A 19,181-nucleotide genomic window follows, 5' to 3' on the forward strand; every position below is an offset into this window, starting at 1 on the left:
TGAGTTTGAGATTAATTTTGTATAAAAGTGTTTTAAGTTGTTTATGTTGAACTTTATTTCAAAATTGATTATTAAAGTTTGCGCCATATCAGAATGACAAACATTGTGTTTTCCAACTCAAAATAGAAAATTACTTCATTTTTGTTACATGTGATGTGAGTACTTTGGTTGTGATAAAATTGATGAAACTTTTTGTCACAAAGTCGGGTTTCATATTCCAACATTTATTACTTTTGAAATCAATACAATTGTAACCTGTTCATTTACTGATATTTTAGTATAAACTCTTGATCATGCCTATTGTAAACACAAACCAAAAACATTAATAAGTCACATCATTTTAGTCACTGTGTTTTTCTTTTTCTTCTTAATTTACTATTGTCTTTGCATTCTTTTTCAAACTAGTGTTACAGAGTCAAGCACGTGAGAGTCTTTCTAGAGGGTATCTAAAGATCCTTTCAAATATTGATCATTGATCCATCACCGATGCAGTAAGTAAACTTGTCCTGGTATCCTTTTAGTCTGCAGGTTTGAATACCTTTATCTAAGCTATTTGTAGGCGGCAAATCGAACTCTCATTCGTCGTCTTTGAATCTGTCCATCCTTGCCAAACTTCCTACTATATCTTCATTGTTATAGATGGAAAAGAAATACAAAAGGGGTTTGAGAACAAGTGAAGAATAGAATGAAAAATCAAGTTTCTAGTGTAGAGTGGCACTCATTTTTTACACTAAGAAATGAGAAAGAAAATGCATATAAAAAATAGAGTTTAAGATTTTTTTTTTATTCAATTCTTGATTACACTCATAAAATTGTTGAAATGTTATGTTCCCGATTGTAAACAATATCTACTCCCACGACAAAATGATAGAACTCCCAATTAAGATAGAGGCTCAGATGACGACAAAATGATAGAACTCCCAATAAAGATAGAGGCTCAGATGGCGACAAATTGATAAAGGCTCGGATGGCGACAAAATTTATTGAGGCTCATATGGCGACAAATTGAGCCAATGAATACATAGATTTCAATTTTATGGGGTGCCATCCTGCTATGCATCTCAAATGAATTTGAATGGAAAAAACTTAACTTATTTGAGATAACCAGAGTAAATAGTGATTATGAACCTCTTATGATCAGCCAGTAGATAGCCAAAGCTTTTCAACCTTTGACTTGAATACACCTCCCAAAAACCATAAATACAGTTTAGGATTACAACCTAATACCTTGTACCAATATATTATATATCTCTAAAACAAGGGTTAATAAAGCTCCAACAAAACTACACATTCATTTCAAGTTTTCAACATACAAAAGGCAAAAATAGTAAGAATTCAATGTTAATATTAAGAACCAACTCACAAAGAAAGAATCTCAGGATCAAATCTGGAGTATGTCTAATTGAGATACAAATCTACAAAACAAAAGAACCAACTCATAAACAAAGGATCTCAGGATCAAATCTGGAATATGTCAAATTGAGATACAAATCTACAAAACAAACCCTTTAAGATACTCAGGATCTCTTTTAGCTCGTTCCTGAAACTTCTTAAACCATCTATCCAATATATTCATTGGCACAACAAGTTTACTACCATCAACATTACAATATGACTGCATAAAATTGAACAGATTTTCCCCAACTTTCATAGCCAAATGTTCAATCCTTTGACCTGCTGTTACATCTAGTGAAGGAAGGGTAGTCAGATCCTCTACTGAAACACCAATCTTTGCAGAAAGAGGGACTGCGTCCGCTGTTGGCTCAGGCCATGGCAAAGTCAACACAGCAGATGGGCGGGTAAGGGTGATTGCGCCACAGAAAAAGAATTGCGATCCGGGCGATTGAATATACACAGCTAATGCTTTATCAGGAGGAAGAGTCATACCATTGAGAAGAAAGATACAGACTTCTCTAATCGAATCATACGCTTCCCCTGTTGAAAATCAAACAAGTTTGTGAATCTGGTTGTTTGAAACATTTGGGTACATGTATAACTATGTAAAGAGAGAAAGTAATTTGATTTGAACTTACCCACGAAGGTATTCATGTCTAGGAGCCAATGGGTAGTGTCAATTTGGGCGAATGCGGAGATATCCATTGGAAAGCTCCGATTAGGGAAGACGACTCCGAACATTTTTGTTGTTCTTTTTGAGAATCTATACTTCGCAGAGAGAAAATGAAGAAAAAATTGGGTGTTGTTAAGCAGCGCGGAGAAGAATATGTATAGACTGATGTTGTTTGAGAGAAGAGAGAAAAGGGACTAGGGAGTGTTCATCCGACATCTAGTAGCTTCTAGAATCGCTACTTTCTTCTTTAAGCAATTCAACATCTATTTAGGGTTGTGGTTAAAACTTATTTTTTTTAATACAATTTAAGGCTTTTTAAATATGTAATTTGATTTTTTTTAAACTTGTTAAAATGTTAAATAGTAAAATTTGGGCTCTTTAAGGTAATTGAGATTTTTATCATTTTTTTTTTCAAAACTCACCATTTAAAATGAGATGTTTTTGTCTTTGAAATATCATTTACATATTGTTTACATGATATTTACAATTAAATAAATAAGATTCGGGTTAAAATCCTTAATTGGTTGAAATTCGCTAATTAAATTAGTAAGATAAATAGTTTATTTATTATAAATACTAAATAGATAATAAGTTGACGAGGTTAAAAATGTTAGATTGTTTTGTATAATTTTAACAATAAATAATTTAAAATGACGAGATTTAACAAAATAAATCCAAAATTCTAATTTGCACAAAATAATAAGCCTTAGTCTGACCATTAGACTCTTATAAAAATATTAACTTTTAAATACTTCATTTTCTGCTCATTACCCTCAAATCGTAGAAATTGATTCAAGCAAAAAAACGATAAATAAAACGAAACAAAAACATATATAGTCATGAAAAATCAAAAATGCAGAAATAGAGCTCTCAAAAAATTGAGAAAAAAATGCATAATGAAATTGAAAGTTTGAAGTTTGAAATAAAAAATAATGGAATATGGAAGGTTGAATACAACAAAAGGTCAAATCTCAACGGATTCAAAAATCAAATTACGAAATTGATGTTCTAAGCAAATAAATGAGAGATTGTGTTAAGTAAGGAAAAACACAATAAACTATTGTCCAACTCAATATTCAATATCTTCATGATTTAAATTTATTAAAATAGGAGAAATCTAAGAAGATAGTTAGCTGGTCTATGGAAACAATGAGGAACTTATGAAGTGCCCAAAAACCAAGACTTACACTATCATAAGTAATTCCAACTGAAAAGTTAATAAAGTTTGAAAGAAAAATACAGAACAGAAAGGTGAAGATCATAAGATATAAAGACAAAACTTATTTGGGAGATTTTAAACCAAAAGTTGAGATTCTTAAATCAATTTTTAAGTTTAAATTATCTATTGAAGTTGAGGGAAAATGCATTAAAGAATGAGAAAATGTAGTTGTTAAGGACTACATGGGTATGAATCGTGTATCTTTCTCAGTCACTAAGGATATTTTACTAAAGCAATGAGATCCTATGGGACTAGAAAATGTATCATCAAATATCCATGATCTCTATTTCTTGAAATTCAAGCAGAGAACAAATCTGGAAAACATTCTAAAGTTGGGACACGCATATGTTGGGTCAAACTATATGAAATTGAAAAAATGGTCTGAAAGTATGAATCTACTCAACAAACCGAAGGAAACAACTCAAATTTGGTTCAAACTAAGGAATTCCATCTCATATGTATAATATAAAAGTACTTAGACATTTCGCTAGTCTCTTGGGGAAACCATTATATATGGACCAAATAATAGAGGAAAACGAACACATCACATATGCTAGGATAAGCATTGAAGTGCATCTTAGAAACACTTTACCAACAAAGATGACAGTAGTTGACAGAAGAGTCAAACCCACATACATGAATATTACCATGGATTGGTTTATGGGAGGATTATGGAGAGCTGAAATGGGCCTTATTGTTGCTATGTACTCGGAATGGTTTAAGGGACTAAAGAAATGTACGAGAATTCATATTCAACAAACTTGACAGGTGTGAGGTGTAGATTTTTCTAGTGGTTGGATCGAGACACAAATATGCATTTTGATCGACCGAGTAACCTATAAAAACACATACAATAGATTTTGGTGCAAATTTATGGTTAACATATGGTTTAATCTAGGGAAAACAAAAACAATAAAAATACTTTAACTTATGATAATCCGGAGAAATTTTGAGTAATTTGGAATAGGGTGACTTGTATCCAAGAATTGATATTGTGATCCGATTGATGAGATATGTGGTTGTTGTCATGGCGTGAGGCCAATATGTGAGGGGAAAACCCGGGTGATGGAGAAGAGAGAGACTGGTTTCGGAAATGTGCTGATTCAAACATTCATAAATTTCATTGTGTTAAAGTGTATGAGGTGGGGTGGTGTGATGGCTTATGCCATTAGTGCTTAAAAAGGGACGGAGACCAATATACTCTCCACCATTATCCGTGTAAAGAATTTTGATGTTATGATGATTTTTTTTTTCAACAAGCGATTTAAATTTAGAAAAAAGAGTTTGCAATAAAATTTATGTTTTATCGGATATAGTCAAATATAGAGAGTGAAATGATCAACAAACATTCAATAGTAGTGAAGACCATCAATTGATAAAACATGGGAGGTCCATACATCAGAGAAAATTATTTCTAGAGGATAAGATGATTTAAGAGTGAATTAATCAAAAGAAAGTTTATGACTTTTGTTTATTTGACATTAATTACAATCTGATTGCTAGAATTTATTTAAACCCAAAGAAAAATGTTACCGATTAAAAGTGAAGATGGAAGATGAGAGATGCCCACGTCTATGATGCCATGAAGAAGAGAAGTCTATGCGGACAAAGTGGACATGCAGGGAGTTGGATGGCCAGAGATAGAGTCTATCCACGCATGAGCCTTTGTGGGTTATTTGGACTGTCTACAAATTCTTTACATGGAAAGAGATTGGCAGGAAAACAACAATAGAGTTAGTTTGTTTGGTAAACTGGACAACATAAAGGATTTGTTGTTGCATAGAAGGAACGCATAACGTATTTGAGAGGATAAATCATTAAGTAAAAGTTTTCTAGAAATGAGAGATGTTTAAACATGAACTGTTACCCATAAATAGTGAGTGTATACCCGTGTACGGATGATGAAGCACTAGATTGACAAGATCATTGGTGATGTGATGCGCGTCACTATCAACTAGAAAATTATTTTGAGATGTTCCAGCGGTTGTAGCATGGATTTGAACCTGTCCAGGGTTAGCAAAAGAGTCACAATGAGGCGGTGGGACACATGATGCTGCTTCTTGAAGGTGTGACACTGAGACAGAACATGACCCTTGACATTGCACCATTGACATCGACCAAGAAACAATTTGCGATTGCTAGGACGTGAAGTGGATGATGCAGAAAATTTCCCAGGCCAAGTTTTTTCAAAATGGTTGGGTCGAGTCTATGCATTCAAGGCTGTCATGGGAGTTGGAGTTTTTCGTTGAGCAACAAGGGATAGTTCTTGAATGAGGAGTTTCTTGAGAATGTCATCAAATAGAATTACAGTGTCTCTTGCATTGACTCCATCAATGACAGCTATGTAACTATCGTTGAGGACACGCAAGGCATGATTAGTCATGTCTTCAACGAAGACAAGAGAGCCAAGGGAGGCAAGGAGATCTGCAATTTTGCTTTAGATAATGCATGTAGGTGGTGATGAATTGGATACCTTTGGATGATGTGTGTAAATGCTCCTTTAAGGTTGCGGGATGCCTTGACATAAGTAAGCTAAAGAAGAGTCTAGAGATCATGTGATGTCTTTGTTTGAGATACTAGGGATGTCACTTGAAGGGAAAGTGTGGTGAGGAGAGCACCGTATATAAAACAGTCATGTCGATGCCAGATTTGATAAGCATTATTCAGAGTTGTCATCGGAGATTCAAGGGTGGTGGAGACTGTTGTTGTCGGTGCAAGAAATGATCCATCTAAATATTGAGAAGATCATAGCCATCGAGGAGAGCTTCAACTTGAAGTTTCCAGGTGAGGTAATTGGAGAGAAGAAGTTTGGTGACACTGTTGAGAGTGATGCAAGTGAAGGTTTTTAATGACCCATTAGGGTTGCTAATAGAGGAAAATTTGTTGGTGGCCATGAAAGGCAAAACAAAAAAGGAGCGGCGTCTTGTGTTGAAAAAAATTAAGGGAGAAAAGGATCGTGTATTACTCTGATACCATGTAGGAAAGAATATTTAAAATGAATTTTATATATTTGTTACAGCATCTACAAGTTCCTGTTTATACAAGTTTAACAACATGGGAAGAAGGAGAATAAGGCTAGAAAAAATTATGTTTTCTAACTCCACCAATTTAGTCTAAATACAAGGAAATTAGATAACTAATTATTATAATTGTTACACATTACCTTATAAGGCGCTGCACATGACATTGTTAACTGAAAAAAACTAAATATTTTTATGAATTGAAAAAATGTGCTGCACGTGACCTTATAAATCGCTGTAATAACATTGTTAACTAGAAAAAACTAAATACATATAACTTATAACTACAAAACTAGAAAGTTAGAAATAAAAATATTGGTTTTCGATAGCAAAAACAAAACAACAAAAAGCTAGAAATAACTTAAATTTAAAAGTTTTCAACATTGGATGAAGTTTCAGGAACGACATCCTCCTGAAAAGTAAAAGACTTGTTATTTTTGCGATACAAAATATGGTTTTGAATGGAAAACAAATAGTGTTTGAAGGCTTACAATTTTCGAACGACAAATAGACGAACGACGATCTAGGATTTTTTCAAGACAAGCTGAAGAACGACGATATATAATTTCTATAAGGTTTGGATACGATTTTCGCTAGAGAAAGAATATAGAAGGAGACGATTTGACGACAATGAGCTCTAAATAAATTTAGAGATTTGTGGTATTACTTTCTCTCTTATTAAAACGTTGTCACGTAGATTTGTGGTATTATTTTCGTTCTAAACTCGTTGTCCTTTTATTATTTCTTTATTTATATATAGACATAACTTATTTATATATTAACAGGTCAATCATTTTAAATATTTTAAATATTTTCTTAATTTAAATGTTTTTTAACTTTGAAGTAATAGTTAAGATACTTTTTTTTTTAAATTAACACTAGGAGTGATATTAAATTAAAATTATAAAATAGATTTTTTTTACTTATTTATTAAATTAATGTAAAAAGTTTTTAAATAATACATCTTTATTAAAACTATGAGATCTATTACATCTATAAAATAATATATATATATATATTATAAACTTGTTAATTTTTTTAAAAAATAACATATTAAAAATATTTGTAATTTTATAAATTAAATGGAAGGAAATTATTTAAATATAATAAATTATATTATTAAAAGTATTAAATAATTTTATTATATTTTTGTTGTTGTAAGGTTAATATTGAAATAATTATTTAAAAAAAAAATAATAATATTTGAAGAGATGTGAACTTAAGATTGAAAAGATGTGTCTCTTCAAATAATATTATAGTAAATAATATAAAATAATATTAACAAAATCAATATAAACAAGCCAGTTATTTCTAGACGGACCAAACAGGCCTTTAGTTTTTTGCATAGGTTTTCATGACGGAAAGGAAACGGGAAACTTGAAAGAGAAAAAGGAGAGAGAAAATCGACGGTATACGAAGGGCTCAAGAAGAGAGTCCTAGCCTAGGGTTTGTTCTATCTTTTAACCCAAATTCATAAACCAGCTTTGGAAACATACGCTGCGAGAACGTAATACAACCCAAATCGGTAATCTCATTCTTCTCTTTTTGTTTCAAAGCTCTTATTTTGCTGGATTTCTCTTGAATATACTCTATTTTCATATCTGTGCCCTAAAGGGATATTACTTGTTTCGAATTCCTAAAAGGGTATCTTAAATCTTTCAAAAAACCCGATTTTTCATCGTTTCAATGAGTGGGTTGAGTATTGAAACTCGTTCAGCATTTCGTTGTCTAATTTAACCTCTTGATTCGTCGTTTTTTGCTGTTACTGATTACCTATTTATCGTTTTATTGATGTCTGATATCTATACTTTTACAGAAGGTAAAAATCTCTGATTAAAGAACAAGGTTTTCTTTATTTGAGGTGGGTTTGTGGCTGTTTCTTTGTCAATTATGGAGGTACAGTCTTCAGGGAAACCAATTGACCAGCTTCTGGAAAAGGTTCTTTGCATGAATATTCTGTCATCTGATTACTTCAAGGAGCTTTATCGATTGAAAACTTACAATGACATAATTGATGAGATCTATGGAAATGTTGATCATGTGGAACCATGGATGACTGGGAACTGTAGGGGTCCGTCTACTGCCTTTTGTCTTCTCTACAAGTTCTTCACTACGAAACTTACTGTTAAGCAAATGCATGGGCTGTTAAATCATCCGGATTCTCCTTACATAAGAGCTGTAAGTTAGATTCCTTCATTTTAATGTGTACATGTGAGGGCAATGTGGATGGGTTGTAGTGTCTAATAGCTTTAATTGTGAAAAATATGGTTTTGCAGGTTGGATTTCTCTACTTGAGGTATGCTGCAGATCCAAAGACTTTGTGGAAATGGTTTGAGCCCTATATCAAAGATGACCAGGTACTTTTGACAGAAGATACAAAATTGTCAAAATTGATATGTATATTATAACTACTAGTGATTGGAAATTTTCTGTCTCAACCATGGAGGCTATAAAATAAGTATGTTTTTTACATTTAATTGCTTTAAGGCTTGAGAAACATTCCTGACCATGTATTTTGACCAATAAGAGATCTCTCCTATGCACCTTAAAAATATGGCACCTGCATATTAAATACATAAATGCTTCAGGTCAGAGCTTCCTTCTTCCGCTTAGGCATTGTTTGATAATACAACTTATCAAAGTTTCTTTCCTCTTGGCATTGTTTGATAATACAACTTATCACTTAATCTAAATTATTTAAAATTGCTTAATTATTTAAATTCAACTCAAATAAGTTAAACTTATTAAACTTGGAAAGTTGGCTTTATTCGGTAAGCAATGAATTACGTCACTCGGTAATATAGTAAGAGCGTATCAAAAGAAGTTAGTACAAGGGTAAAATAGTTTAACCCCTATAAATTTAATCAAATTACGTTACTACTTACTGTAAGGGTAAAATAGTTTTAAAGTGTTTTCCTGACATGAGTTCCACATATCTAATTAACTTACGTATAAAGTACTTTAAATTCATTTGGTTTATTTTATATTTATTTTTAATGCACTCAACTAATTCAACACTTCAACATTCAACACTTAATTTTCAGTTTTATCAAACACACCCTTAAAATTCCTATTTCACTTGAAGCTTCATTCCAGGGATTACAAAAGGGTAATGTTTTATTAGTTAGTTGGTTTTGTTAGTTTATTTGTCTATTTGTCCTTTCTACTTTCTTAAGATCTTGTGGGGTGCTACTTTTATGGATTTGCTTATCTAGTGGTCCTGCTTAACTCTATTGATCCCATTTCAGGAATTCTCCCCTGGGTCAACTGGTCATATGACAACAATGGGTATTTATATACGAGACCTACTACTTGGACAGGTCAGTTCCCATGCTGAATTTCTATATGAGATCTATTACTCCCAATATTTGTATAATATGTTACATGTGAGTAATTAGTTAATAAGAAAACATTTTCTTATAATGAAGACCTGTCGAGCCTGTAGAATTCATGAGCTTATTTTCCTTTTTACCTAATTCTTTGCCGGGTGTTCCATCATTTGTGCCCTTATGCTGGATAGGACACATTAGTCATTAACATATTCTTCTTTTTGCTGTTTTTTTACGTTTCCTGAAACTAGGTGCATATTTTCTCCCTTTGACCTTATTATTTATCTTTTTTCTTTTCTTTTGGGGGAGGTTTGGTGATTAAAATAGTGCAACATTTATTATCAGTGTTAGCTAATGCATTTCTATGACATCAAGCAACGCCTTAGAAACCCAAGCTTTGTCGAAGTCTGAGTTTGATTTCAGGGAGTGAATTGGCGGTACACGGACTTCTTCATACATTCTCTCTAGAAGCAATGACAAGTGAAATCAAGGGGTCCTCACTGTCAGGTTATCTTGTTCTCTTCTTGCTGGCATACCTATCTGGAGGGTCTTGTGATCTTTCATTGCATTGAAAGTTTCAAAAGCAAATATTGAATAACTCAGAAACATAAACAATTGATGAAAAAGTAGTATACTTTAGCATAATGCATACTAGGCTTCATTTTAGACCAATAGATCTTCTGGTTTGGGCAAAGAATAACATCATCCTACATTTTTTAAACTCACTTCAATTTTTCTTTGCTTTAAACTATTTGAAATTTGTATGCTAATATCAATGGTGAAGCTTTTGGTGTATACATGCATACCCTTCAAGCTTATTGTCCCTTCAGAGTGGTTCCAGTGAAATTTTATATTGGAAAGCTGAAAAATTGTTATTATAGCAGCGAAAAAGTGTTGTAGTATAGACTACTTGGGAACATATAAAAACTATGAAAGACCATTACCTTAAATTCACGGGCGAACGTAGTTGCCCCGACAATTAACTTTTAACTTCAAGTAACACTTAATTGTTTGATCAGTAATTTCCGTGAGAATTATGTTTCATTAACTTTGATGTTGCTGAGATGTAGGTTAATAGTGATAGTTTTCAATGTGAGTGAAGGGATGAACGTCATTCTTTTCTTAAACCTTGTGTTCCTTAAGCTTGACTTGAGAAATATAGACCTTGTTTGATGTTATTTATTTGGATTAAATTTAAATGATCCAACATCTCATCATCAACTGAAATATCTAGATACCTTACTTTATTCTTTGTATTATTTTAAAATATTAAATACTAAGGATATTTTGGGCCTTGAGAGATTAGTTCCAAATAACCTAGTATCTAGTTCATAACTCATCATTCAAATCATCAACCAAAAGTCCCTCTATTTATTTATTTATTTATACACCAATGTTTTTTTTACCAAATCACCTAATTTTCAATAACCCACTGAAAGAAAAGGTTATTTGAAATAACCAATTGGTTATTCAGCAACCCTAGATCAAAGAGGCCTTGATCATTTGACCAAAACAAAACATGTCATCAAGCATGATTTAAAAAAAAACCTAGATTATTTTGAAATAACACCACAGCAAACAAGGCCTTTGTTTATGCATTTTTCTTTTCCTTGAGACCATTTTTTAGTTCCATATTCTGTATCTGTTTGTGTTAGCTAATTGCAAAATGCATTTTATTGACAGTCACTCTTCGACAAATGTCAGCTTGAGTTATAGACAGATTACAATTCTTGGATTGTCTAGATTGTAAGATTAGTAGGTTCCACAATAGATTGACTTGTTTTTATGGTCCTTGATGTTTGTTTGACATTCACGTAAATTCAGTCCAACTTTCGAATTTTTGGACACAAAGATAAATACTTGGGAAATTCTTTTCTTATGATCTTGCAGTACTATTTCGATACACTATTTCCCCGCATCCCTGTTCCGGTATTGCGACAGATTGTGGCCAACCTCGAGAAGTTGAAGCTCCCTACAAAACATTGCGGTGCAACTGGAGACTCTACCCGAGGATCTGACGAGACTTCCCGTAGACCGCCTTCAGTCAAAGCTGCCCTTTCGGTCTCATTTGGTCAACGTGCCCCTCACCGCGCATCAACTAGGGATTCATCACCTGTTCGTCGCACCTTGCCACCTTCCTCGTATGAGAGAAATGGTGGCGGTGATGATGATTCTCGAAGATCTCCACGTGATCGCAGGAGCCAGAGTCGGGAGCTAACTGACCGAGATCACTCGGGCAGGGACAGGAGAGGAGACCGGGACAGGGAGAGTGACCGTAGAGACAGAGACAGGGAGAGTGACCGGAGAGACCGTGACAGGGACAGTGACCGGAGAGACAGAGACAGGCGCAGGGACAGGGACAGGGATTATGATAGAAGATCGAGGGATTATAGGAAAAGCAGTTATGAGGGTGAAAGATCGAATCGGGAGACTAGCCGACATAGAAGTAGGAGCAGGAGTAGGAGCAGAAGTGAAAGTGTTAGAGCTTATCAAGATGATGTGCCAGCTCGTGAAGACAGGACATCGGCATCTAGCAATCTGGCAAAACTTAGAGATCTTTATGGCGATCTGAACAAACAAAAGGATGATTCTTCAAAGGATAGGAATCCTGGTGGTAGGGATAGTGGAGCTGAAGAAGTTATCAGGCTTGGAGGCTCCACCTGGAAGTAGTAGTAGTGGTAATATTGTTGGTTGGCCTTCTATTTTGCCCTGCCTGCCCCCAAGGTTATAAACTCTCTTTTAGTTCTTTTTCTTCTTGAAAGTAATTTCATTTTTAAGGACAGACAGGCAAACATTTGTAATTTCATATTGGATGATGATGAATTTTAACATGTAATTTTGAATTGTGATAAAATATCCATATGATGTATACTATGACTTTCTTTTTATTTGGTATTTGCCATCTTCCTTTTATTTGGTATTTTAAAATGTTTTAGTGTATGTCAAATTGAACATAATCCAAATTTAGATCTCCTGAACAAGCCCTTCTTGTAAGTAAATATGTGAAATCTAATAAACTTGAGCTCACTTACTCTTTTAAAACAAGGCAAGTATAGCTCAGATCTCTTCAATGGATTTAGGTTGGATTGTGTCCTTTCTTTTGTCGACGATTCCGAGTAAGAGGTTGAACCCAGTGGTGCTATTAATATCGCAAGTCAATTTGTAAACTCATCCGAGTTTGCGTTTCTACCTAAGGAAAACCAGTCACGAACCCAAAAAATTCTCCTCGACTATATTTGTTTTATTGAGAATCTTGCCGGAAGTGGTGTTTCCAGTGCCAAGAGTTATGTAAACATCGTATGCTAGCTTTGTCTCATATGTTACAAAATTGGAGTCAAATTGTCATTTTATTAAGATCGAAACTTAAAAATATACATATATGGTTAATAGTACAACCTGATATATTAAAATTAATCTAGTAAGCAATATAGATTGATTAAAGTTGTAATGTACTGAGAATTTGTATATATAAGAATAAATCTTATTTTTTTCATCATTGTTTAATACAAAAGTTTATTTGAAATTAGTTTTATTTGTATAATAATAGAGTTAGATTAAACTAAATTTACAATATATTGAAAATGAAATATTGAATATATAAGATCGTATATCTAGATAAATATACATCCCGGGCAAAATTTATTTTCACCTATAATTAGAACAATTTTGAGTTTTTAACAACACAATCGACATAAACAGGGATAACCATTTCTTGATAAGTAGAAAACCCATGTTTATTTATAATTTTATCATATCAAACAACCGAGAAAGCTTCTTCTCCATCTGGAAGCACGATGTCGAGCCTCATCATAGATTTGTACTTGAGCGGAACTTTAGCGCCTGCCTGCGTACACAATTCAACCACAGCCGGTGCCTTCCCATAAAACCTCTTAAAAGTACTCTTCAAAGGCGGGCCATCTGGATTTCGAACATGCCACACATAATTCGGAGGAAAAACCTCATCCACAGTCGCATCTTGCCAACCATGTTTCCCATCTCTCCATTGATGTTTAAATTCCCCGCAAAGTTTCGCATTATGTCCCCAAGGCCCCACATGGATCTCCGAGCAATACCCACACGCCTTCACCGTGTACATTTTGTTCATTAATTTTGATACTCCCCACTTTACCTTGTCGTAAGCCTTAAGTGTTTTCTCTGCAATTTGAGGAACTTCCTCCTCCGAATTTGGAGCTGGAAATCGTTCAAACGCTCTGTGAGTGTCGAACTCCATGAGAGAAGAATTCAATGTTTGCTGCCTTTTTGGCTCGTCGAGAAACCCTCCTCGATCGATTATTTTCCTGCCAATCATTCTTATGGGATCAGTTCGACGTCTTGAAGGGTATTCAGGTAATTCCACACCTGCTTGAATGCATAGCTCAACCAATGCGGGTATTCTGTCGTAATTAAACCTGGTATCATGTCTAATGCGGGGGCCAAAAGGGTCGTATAGATGGTATGACTCGATTGGGATGAGAATGTCGTTAATCGATCCTTTTATCCATGAATGGAAGCCCCTTCGATTCGAGCTTGTTTGACCATGGCAGTCTTGGATATCGTGACCAGTCTTGCTCACATGAACTGCCGAGCACTCACTGCAACAAATCAGCATTCTATATGAAAAGCCAAGTGCAAAAATATATATTTTTTCGATCAGGGGTTTATTCCCTGGGAGAGTCTAGCATGACCCACCGCCATGTCTCCAACTTAAATCAGAGCGTTTTTAGTAAAAATCAAACTTGAAACATTTGATATCTTAGATAAGACTTTTTCCACTTGAGTTACACAGATTGTTTGACATGTGATAATTTTTTTTGTTTTGTTTTGAAAACCAGGGTCATTCCCTGGAGGAAACTAGTCTCTGGAGGAAGAGAGCACAAACCCCCGAAAGACCTCCCAATTCAATGAGGACGTTTTTAGAGGGAATCAAACCTGAGATTTTTTGTCTCTTTGACAAGACACTTTCTATTTGAGAAAGTGTCTTAGTGGGTTAAATTTCACTTTATAATGCCGATAAAGATGTTAGATTGATTGACTAATAAAGTAGGCAAAAATACTGTGGACGGTTGATTTTACCTGCAAGCATGGACTGGTATAACATGCAACAGTTGCGCCACTCCTTTGATCAAAATGGTCCAGGAATTTAATAATTCATATGCAACTGGAACTAGATCAGGGACAAGAATTCCATTTTTTGGTGCTTCAAGTGTCTTCTCTATGCCCATATGAGCAAGCTTTCTGTCATTCCTTGCATTCTGCAATATTGTCTTCAGAGGCATTGGGAAAGGTTTTTTCTTTCTCTTTGGCAATATGGGAGGAAGATCAACATTTTGAGTAGGTTCTTCTTGTTTCTTGAAGTGGCGTCTCTTGGAGGGTCCCTGTTCACTGCAGCAACAGATTCCTAGTTTTGTCCGACCATTCTTTTGAATTTCAGTATGCTTAAACTGCAACGAAAAAATGAGGCCATGTCTTAGTTCCTAATGAAAACAGTTGCCCACATGGCTGAACGAGAAGATAACACATTTTTATAATTTTAAATAAAAATGAAAAAAAGAGAGTTGTAGTCTCGCTTTCAAATATTCATCCATGAAAATTGCATGAATACTCTTAAAACTAGAAAAGCTACATCGTTTTGCATCTCAATATGAAATGTGTATGCGTTTAAAGATGTCTGTTATCAATTTGCACCAAACTATTGAGTATTTTAATATTGCTCCCCATTTGAGGATCAGTTTTCTGGTTTTTGGGGGCATTGCTATTATCTTTATTTGTTTTAGATTTAATTCTCCAGAAACAAAACATTATTTAGTTTAGCATTAACCAATATGAGTATAATTATATGTCGAAATCAAAGATTGAAGATAAAGTATTGTATATTATCCCCATTATTGTTGGTATAAATACTAAGTACACTTTTCCCAAAAAAAAAAATACTAAGTACATCCCTTGTAGAGAGAAATCAAATTCCTAGAGTTTAGGAGAATCAAATCCCTAAGAATTAGGAATTTTCGGATGAGGATATTTAAGGATCTTATCCCTTGAATTAATTAATTAATCATATAAACAATTAAATAATAATAAGAGTAATAAAAAAACTATCTACATTATTGGATCAAATTGGACAATGAAATGGTAAATTTTACAAGAGACAAGGAAGAACCTGAAATGCAAGGGAATAAGACTTTAATGCTGGCAGATTGTCCTTCTTAGTTTCAACCAGGCCAAGGCGAACATCTGAATGATAATAAAAGAATCATACATAATCCAAATAAAGATGTTTCCACCTAAAAGAAAAAACATTCAAAGTTCAAATCTTTATTCAATGTGGAAAACCTGCCAGCTACCAAAACCAAATAAACAGCGAATGATCAAAATCATTATACTGCTCGATTTAGCCGTGAAATATGGCATCAAAACACTAGAAGATGAAGCATAATGGTAAGGAAGGCTACAAGAGTGCTCACCAATTTGAGAACAACTAGCTCCTGAAATAGATAATGCTGAAAAAGTTTGCAGCATATCTTGGGTATAGATCGCTGGTTATGCTCTTCACTGTCAAAGTGGGAAATATGATCAAAATCAGAGTTTGAGATAGTCTTGACATTTAGCAAGTATTAAGTGATTACTTAAATAAAGAAAATATTGACATGTAACCATTTATTTCCTTTTCTCAGGGAAACATGTAATTTTGTAATTAAAACTATTTGTACATATTCATCAGCCATATGAAATTTGATGCAGCTATTAAGATAGCATTTGCCCATATCTAAAGCGGTTCAGAACACCTTTCTAAGTAAAATTTCCCCAATGTAACAGGGTAGATAGCAAACAAAGAGATCTGTAACACCAATTCCCGCTCCTTTCTCGATTTATGTGCGTTGAAATTACATTCGCCTATTTCTTCTTCAGATTTTGATAGGTTGATGACTAACTCATCGTTGGTTCATCAAAGATAGAGAGAAAAGAAAGAGGGTTGAAAAGAAAATATCGAGAAAGTGTTTGAATGAAAAGGCAAGGCTTTGTTTTTATCGGTCACTCAGTTTGCTGGTTCGTTCGATCCTACCTATACCGATAGTGCCTGAACCCACTAATTAATTGACACATGTCAACGTTTGAATTCCCTTCCCTCACAAATTAACCCAACTCAAGTCAAGCCCAGCTATGGCTGACATAATATTTTAAGATTTATTAGTGATGAGCAAAATTAAAATTTAAAGGAGAAACTATGCATTAATTTATTATGTTATTCCTCATAAAATAAAATATATAATAAATTAATGCATAGTTTTCTCTTTTAAATTCTGATTTTGTTAATGACCAATAAATCTTAAAATTCAAAAATACCAACGTCAAACATTGTTCATAGTTGAGTTTGACTTCACGTGGGTCAATTTGTGAGAGAAAATCCGGGCCAAGCCATGCCAGAGCTCTGTACATTACAGTTAAAATTTAAGTCTAGTATGTACTAAACATTGACATGTGCCAATTAATTAGTGAGTTCATGCACTGTCTGTATATTGTATAGGTATGATCTATCAGAAAAAAAATAGAAAATTCATAAAGATGCATATATTTCTTTTTGTTCTTGTTGTTATAAAAGAAACAGGTAAATATATCTTAACCTACTTTAAAAAAACAGTTTAAATTGAAATGGACCTACAATTGGGCCTCAGCTACTAGACTGGGCTGGATTAGAAGAGAATTGAGCCGAATTTAAGATAATTTTAAATTAGCATTATCTATATGACTAAACAAAATTTAAATCAAATGGAATCCTATCAATATCAATCAATACAATGAATCTGAAATTTCTCATCTACAATAATATGACAAAGAATCGGATCATCAATAATCCAATTGAAGCTAGAAACATCTAAACAAAACTCCATTTCCAAATTGAAATCAAGACACCATTTCAAATATGAACGAATCAAAGCCTTACATAAACTGGGTCTTGTTCGGCTTGTGGTTATTTGAATAACACATCGGGTTATTGAAATAACCTTATTCAGATTGTTCGGATTGAGATTATAAAAAGTTGGGTAATTTGGTGAAAATACTTAAAAGTATTAAAATGAAATTGAGAATATTTTAGTATTTTAGTTGATAAATTGATCGATAACAGGACATATGCAAATTTTTGAATTATTTGAAGATGATTCAAATAACCCAAACCGATCAAGGCAAGAGTTTCATGAACAAGAGATTGATCCAGATAGCAATTAGAGTAGCCAATAAATTTGAACTAAGAATGGGGAATGTGATTGATTAGAAGAAAGAGACGAGAAAACAGATATAAACTCAACTAAACTCTTTGAGATTTTCATAGAATGAAATCTATTTTAACTGCTAGGTAGAATAAGTTAAGATGTGTCGTTAAATTGTATATTTTGAAGACTTTAGGAGCCTCCTTGTAGAATTTGTCAACATTATCTCTTCATCCCTAATTTCTCGGTCGTGAAGCTTCACATACTCTCATCTCAAAATTTAGGGTATTACAGTAGAGCTTTCAACTAAATCTAAATCATGAACGAACAAAAACTCTTAAGCAAATCGATTAAAACAAATTACCGGATTTCTTGCGGCTGCAATTCTCGCTACGGCGCTACTACCAGTCCGGATTGTCTTGCTCCGGTTGGTTTGAATTCGGATTGAAACGAAACAGAGAAGAGATAATTAGAGAAATTAGGGCTCAAATCCGGTCCTCTCTCTCTCTGCTTGAGGAAGGAGGCGTCTCAATGAGCCATGAATCTTCACTGTTTCTTCAACGGACAGCGTTTGGGCAAGGATCGAACGGAGTTCCTTCGTCTTCACTCTTCAGTAGCCACTCTCTTTTCTTCTTCTTTCGTTCGGGATTTTTTTGTTTGTTTTGTTTGTTTTGAACCGGATGGGCTGAGAATTAAAGAACTATGGGGTTGTTTGATTACAAGAGTCATTGGGCTGGATATCAAATAGGGTCCAACTCATGAAAAATAAATAAATTAAGAGTTCAAAATTATTTATTTAAATACATAATAGTTTTATAAAAAAAATATTCGACAAAAAAAAATATTTTAATTAAGGAAACTAGTATAACTTTAAGTATGATCCCGCTTCAACTCAAAACGTTTTCAGTTAAATTCATGACCTTTTGAGTTGTAGTCAAATGTTCTACTATTTTATATTATACAACTTTTTTTTATATAAAAAAATAAGTATCTGCGATCCTCTTTTTCAAATGTTCTACCTTATTTTGTTATAAAAAAAATAAAAAAAATTCAAAATTCATAATAAGAGTCAAACCCAGGGGCGGAGCCAGGATAAAAAATTACCTGGGGCTGACTCCAACTTGCATCTTAGATTTAACTTTCTATATTCCGCTTTTTTTTCAATAAAATTTCTACGATTATTCAAAGATGGAGACTCGTCATGCCCTCTTAATGCACACGTTTGCAAAGTGAGCCACCGAATGTTTTCAATAGTTGTTGTAAGCCGTAATCTGTTATTTTGTTTTTCATCTGAATACTATGCATTCAGTACTTTGTCAATATGACAAAGATATTCATTAG

The 19,181-nt window shown here is 33.7% G+C and overlaps 3 protein-coding genes across 4 annotated transcripts; 1 reads left to right on the forward strand and 2 right to left on the reverse strand.

Annotated features, from left to right (window-relative positions):
• Window positions 1-1,310: 1,310 nt before the first annotated feature.
• Window positions 1,311-2,261, reverse strand: LOC124939882 (protein OPI10 homolog). The gene is made up of 2 exons (XM_047480339.1): window positions 2,034-2,261; window positions 1,311-1,935 (listed from the first exon to the last, which is right to left on the reverse strand). Exons 1-2 carry the CDS (start codon window positions 2,134-2,136, stop codon window positions 1,493-1,495), a joined length of 546 nt encoding a protein of 181 aa, XP_047336295.1. The 5' UTR covers window positions 2,137-2,261; the 3' UTR covers window positions 1,311-1,492.
• Window positions 2,262-7,652: 5,391 nt separating this feature from the next.
• LOC124937709 (pre-mRNA splicing factor SR-like 1) lies at window positions 7,653-12,531 on the forward strand. Of its 2 annotated transcripts, none has more exons than XR_007099392.1 (5): window positions 7,653-7,832; window positions 8,124-8,485; window positions 8,584-8,664; window positions 9,556-10,143; window positions 11,527-11,662. XR_007099392.1 is itself a non-coding variant. In XM_047478021.1 (5 exons), the coding sequence occupies exons 2-5, from the start codon at window positions 8,198-8,200 to the stop codon at window positions 12,304-12,306; spliced, it is 1,221 nt and encodes a 406-aa protein (XP_047333977.1). In that variant the 5' UTR covers window positions 7,657-7,832; window positions 8,124-8,197; the 3' UTR covers window positions 12,307-12,531. The 2 variants fall into 2 exon arrangements, 1 of the variants encoding a protein (XP_047333977.1); XM_047478021.1 differs by having other exon boundaries at window positions 7,657-7,832; window positions 9,556-9,627; window positions 11,527-12,531.
• Window positions 12,532-13,324: 793 nt separating this feature from the next.
• On the reverse strand, window positions 13,325-18,481 carry LOC124938596 (APO protein 1, chloroplastic). The gene is made up of 5 exons (XM_047479067.1): window positions 18,205-18,481; window positions 16,098-16,185; window positions 15,794-15,867; window positions 14,710-15,077; window positions 13,325-14,228 (listed from the first exon to the last, which is right to left on the reverse strand). Exons 2-5 carry the CDS (start codon window positions 16,150-16,152, stop codon window positions 13,391-13,393), a joined length of 1,335 nt encoding a protein of 444 aa, XP_047335023.1. The 5' UTR covers window positions 16,153-16,185; window positions 18,205-18,481; the 3' UTR covers window positions 13,325-13,390.
• Window positions 18,482-19,181: the final 700 nt, after the last annotated feature.

The sequence above is a fragment of the Impatiens glandulifera genome, chromosome 5 (genome assembly GCF_907164915.1).
Source record: "Impatiens glandulifera chromosome 5, dImpGla2.1, whole genome shotgun sequence".
NCBI classification, from domain to species: domain Eukaryota; kingdom Viridiplantae; phylum Streptophyta; class Magnoliopsida; order Ericales; family Balsaminaceae; genus Impatiens; species Impatiens glandulifera.

Bases quoted from the DNA above. Each gene is read 5' to 3' on its own strand.
- LOC124939882 (XM_047480339.1), bottom strand. From the start codon at position 2,136: ATGTTCGGAGTCGTCTTCCCTAATCGGAGCTTTCCAATGGATATCTCC. The intron at 1,936-2,033 runs GTAAGTTCAAAT...GATTTTCAACAG, and splicing joins AGACATGAATACCTTCGTGG to GGGAAGCGTATGATTCGATT.
- LOC124937709 (XM_047478021.1), top strand. From the start codon at position 8,198: ATGGAGGTACAGTCTTCAGGGAAACCAATTGACCAGCTTCTGGAAAAG. The intron at 8,486-8,583 runs GTAAGTTAGATT...ATGGTTTTGCAG, and splicing joins ATTCTCCTTACATAAGAGCT to GTTGGATTTCTCTACTTGAG. The intron at 8,665-9,555 runs GTACTTTTGACA...ATCCCATTTCAG, and splicing joins CCTATATCAAAGATGACCAG to GAATTCTCCCCTGGGTCAAC.
- LOC124938596 (XM_047479067.1), bottom strand. From the start codon at position 16,152: ATGCTGCAAACTTTTTCAGCATTATCTATTTCAGGAGCTAGTTGTTCT. The intron at 15,078-15,793 runs GTTCTTCCTTGT...TTTTCGTTGCAG, and splicing joins CTTATTCCCTTGCATTTCAG to TTTAAGCATACTGAAATTCA. The intron at 14,229-14,709 runs GTAAAATCAACC...GATTTGTTGCAG, and splicing joins ATACCAGTCCATGCTTGCAG to TGAGTGCTCGGCAGTTCATG.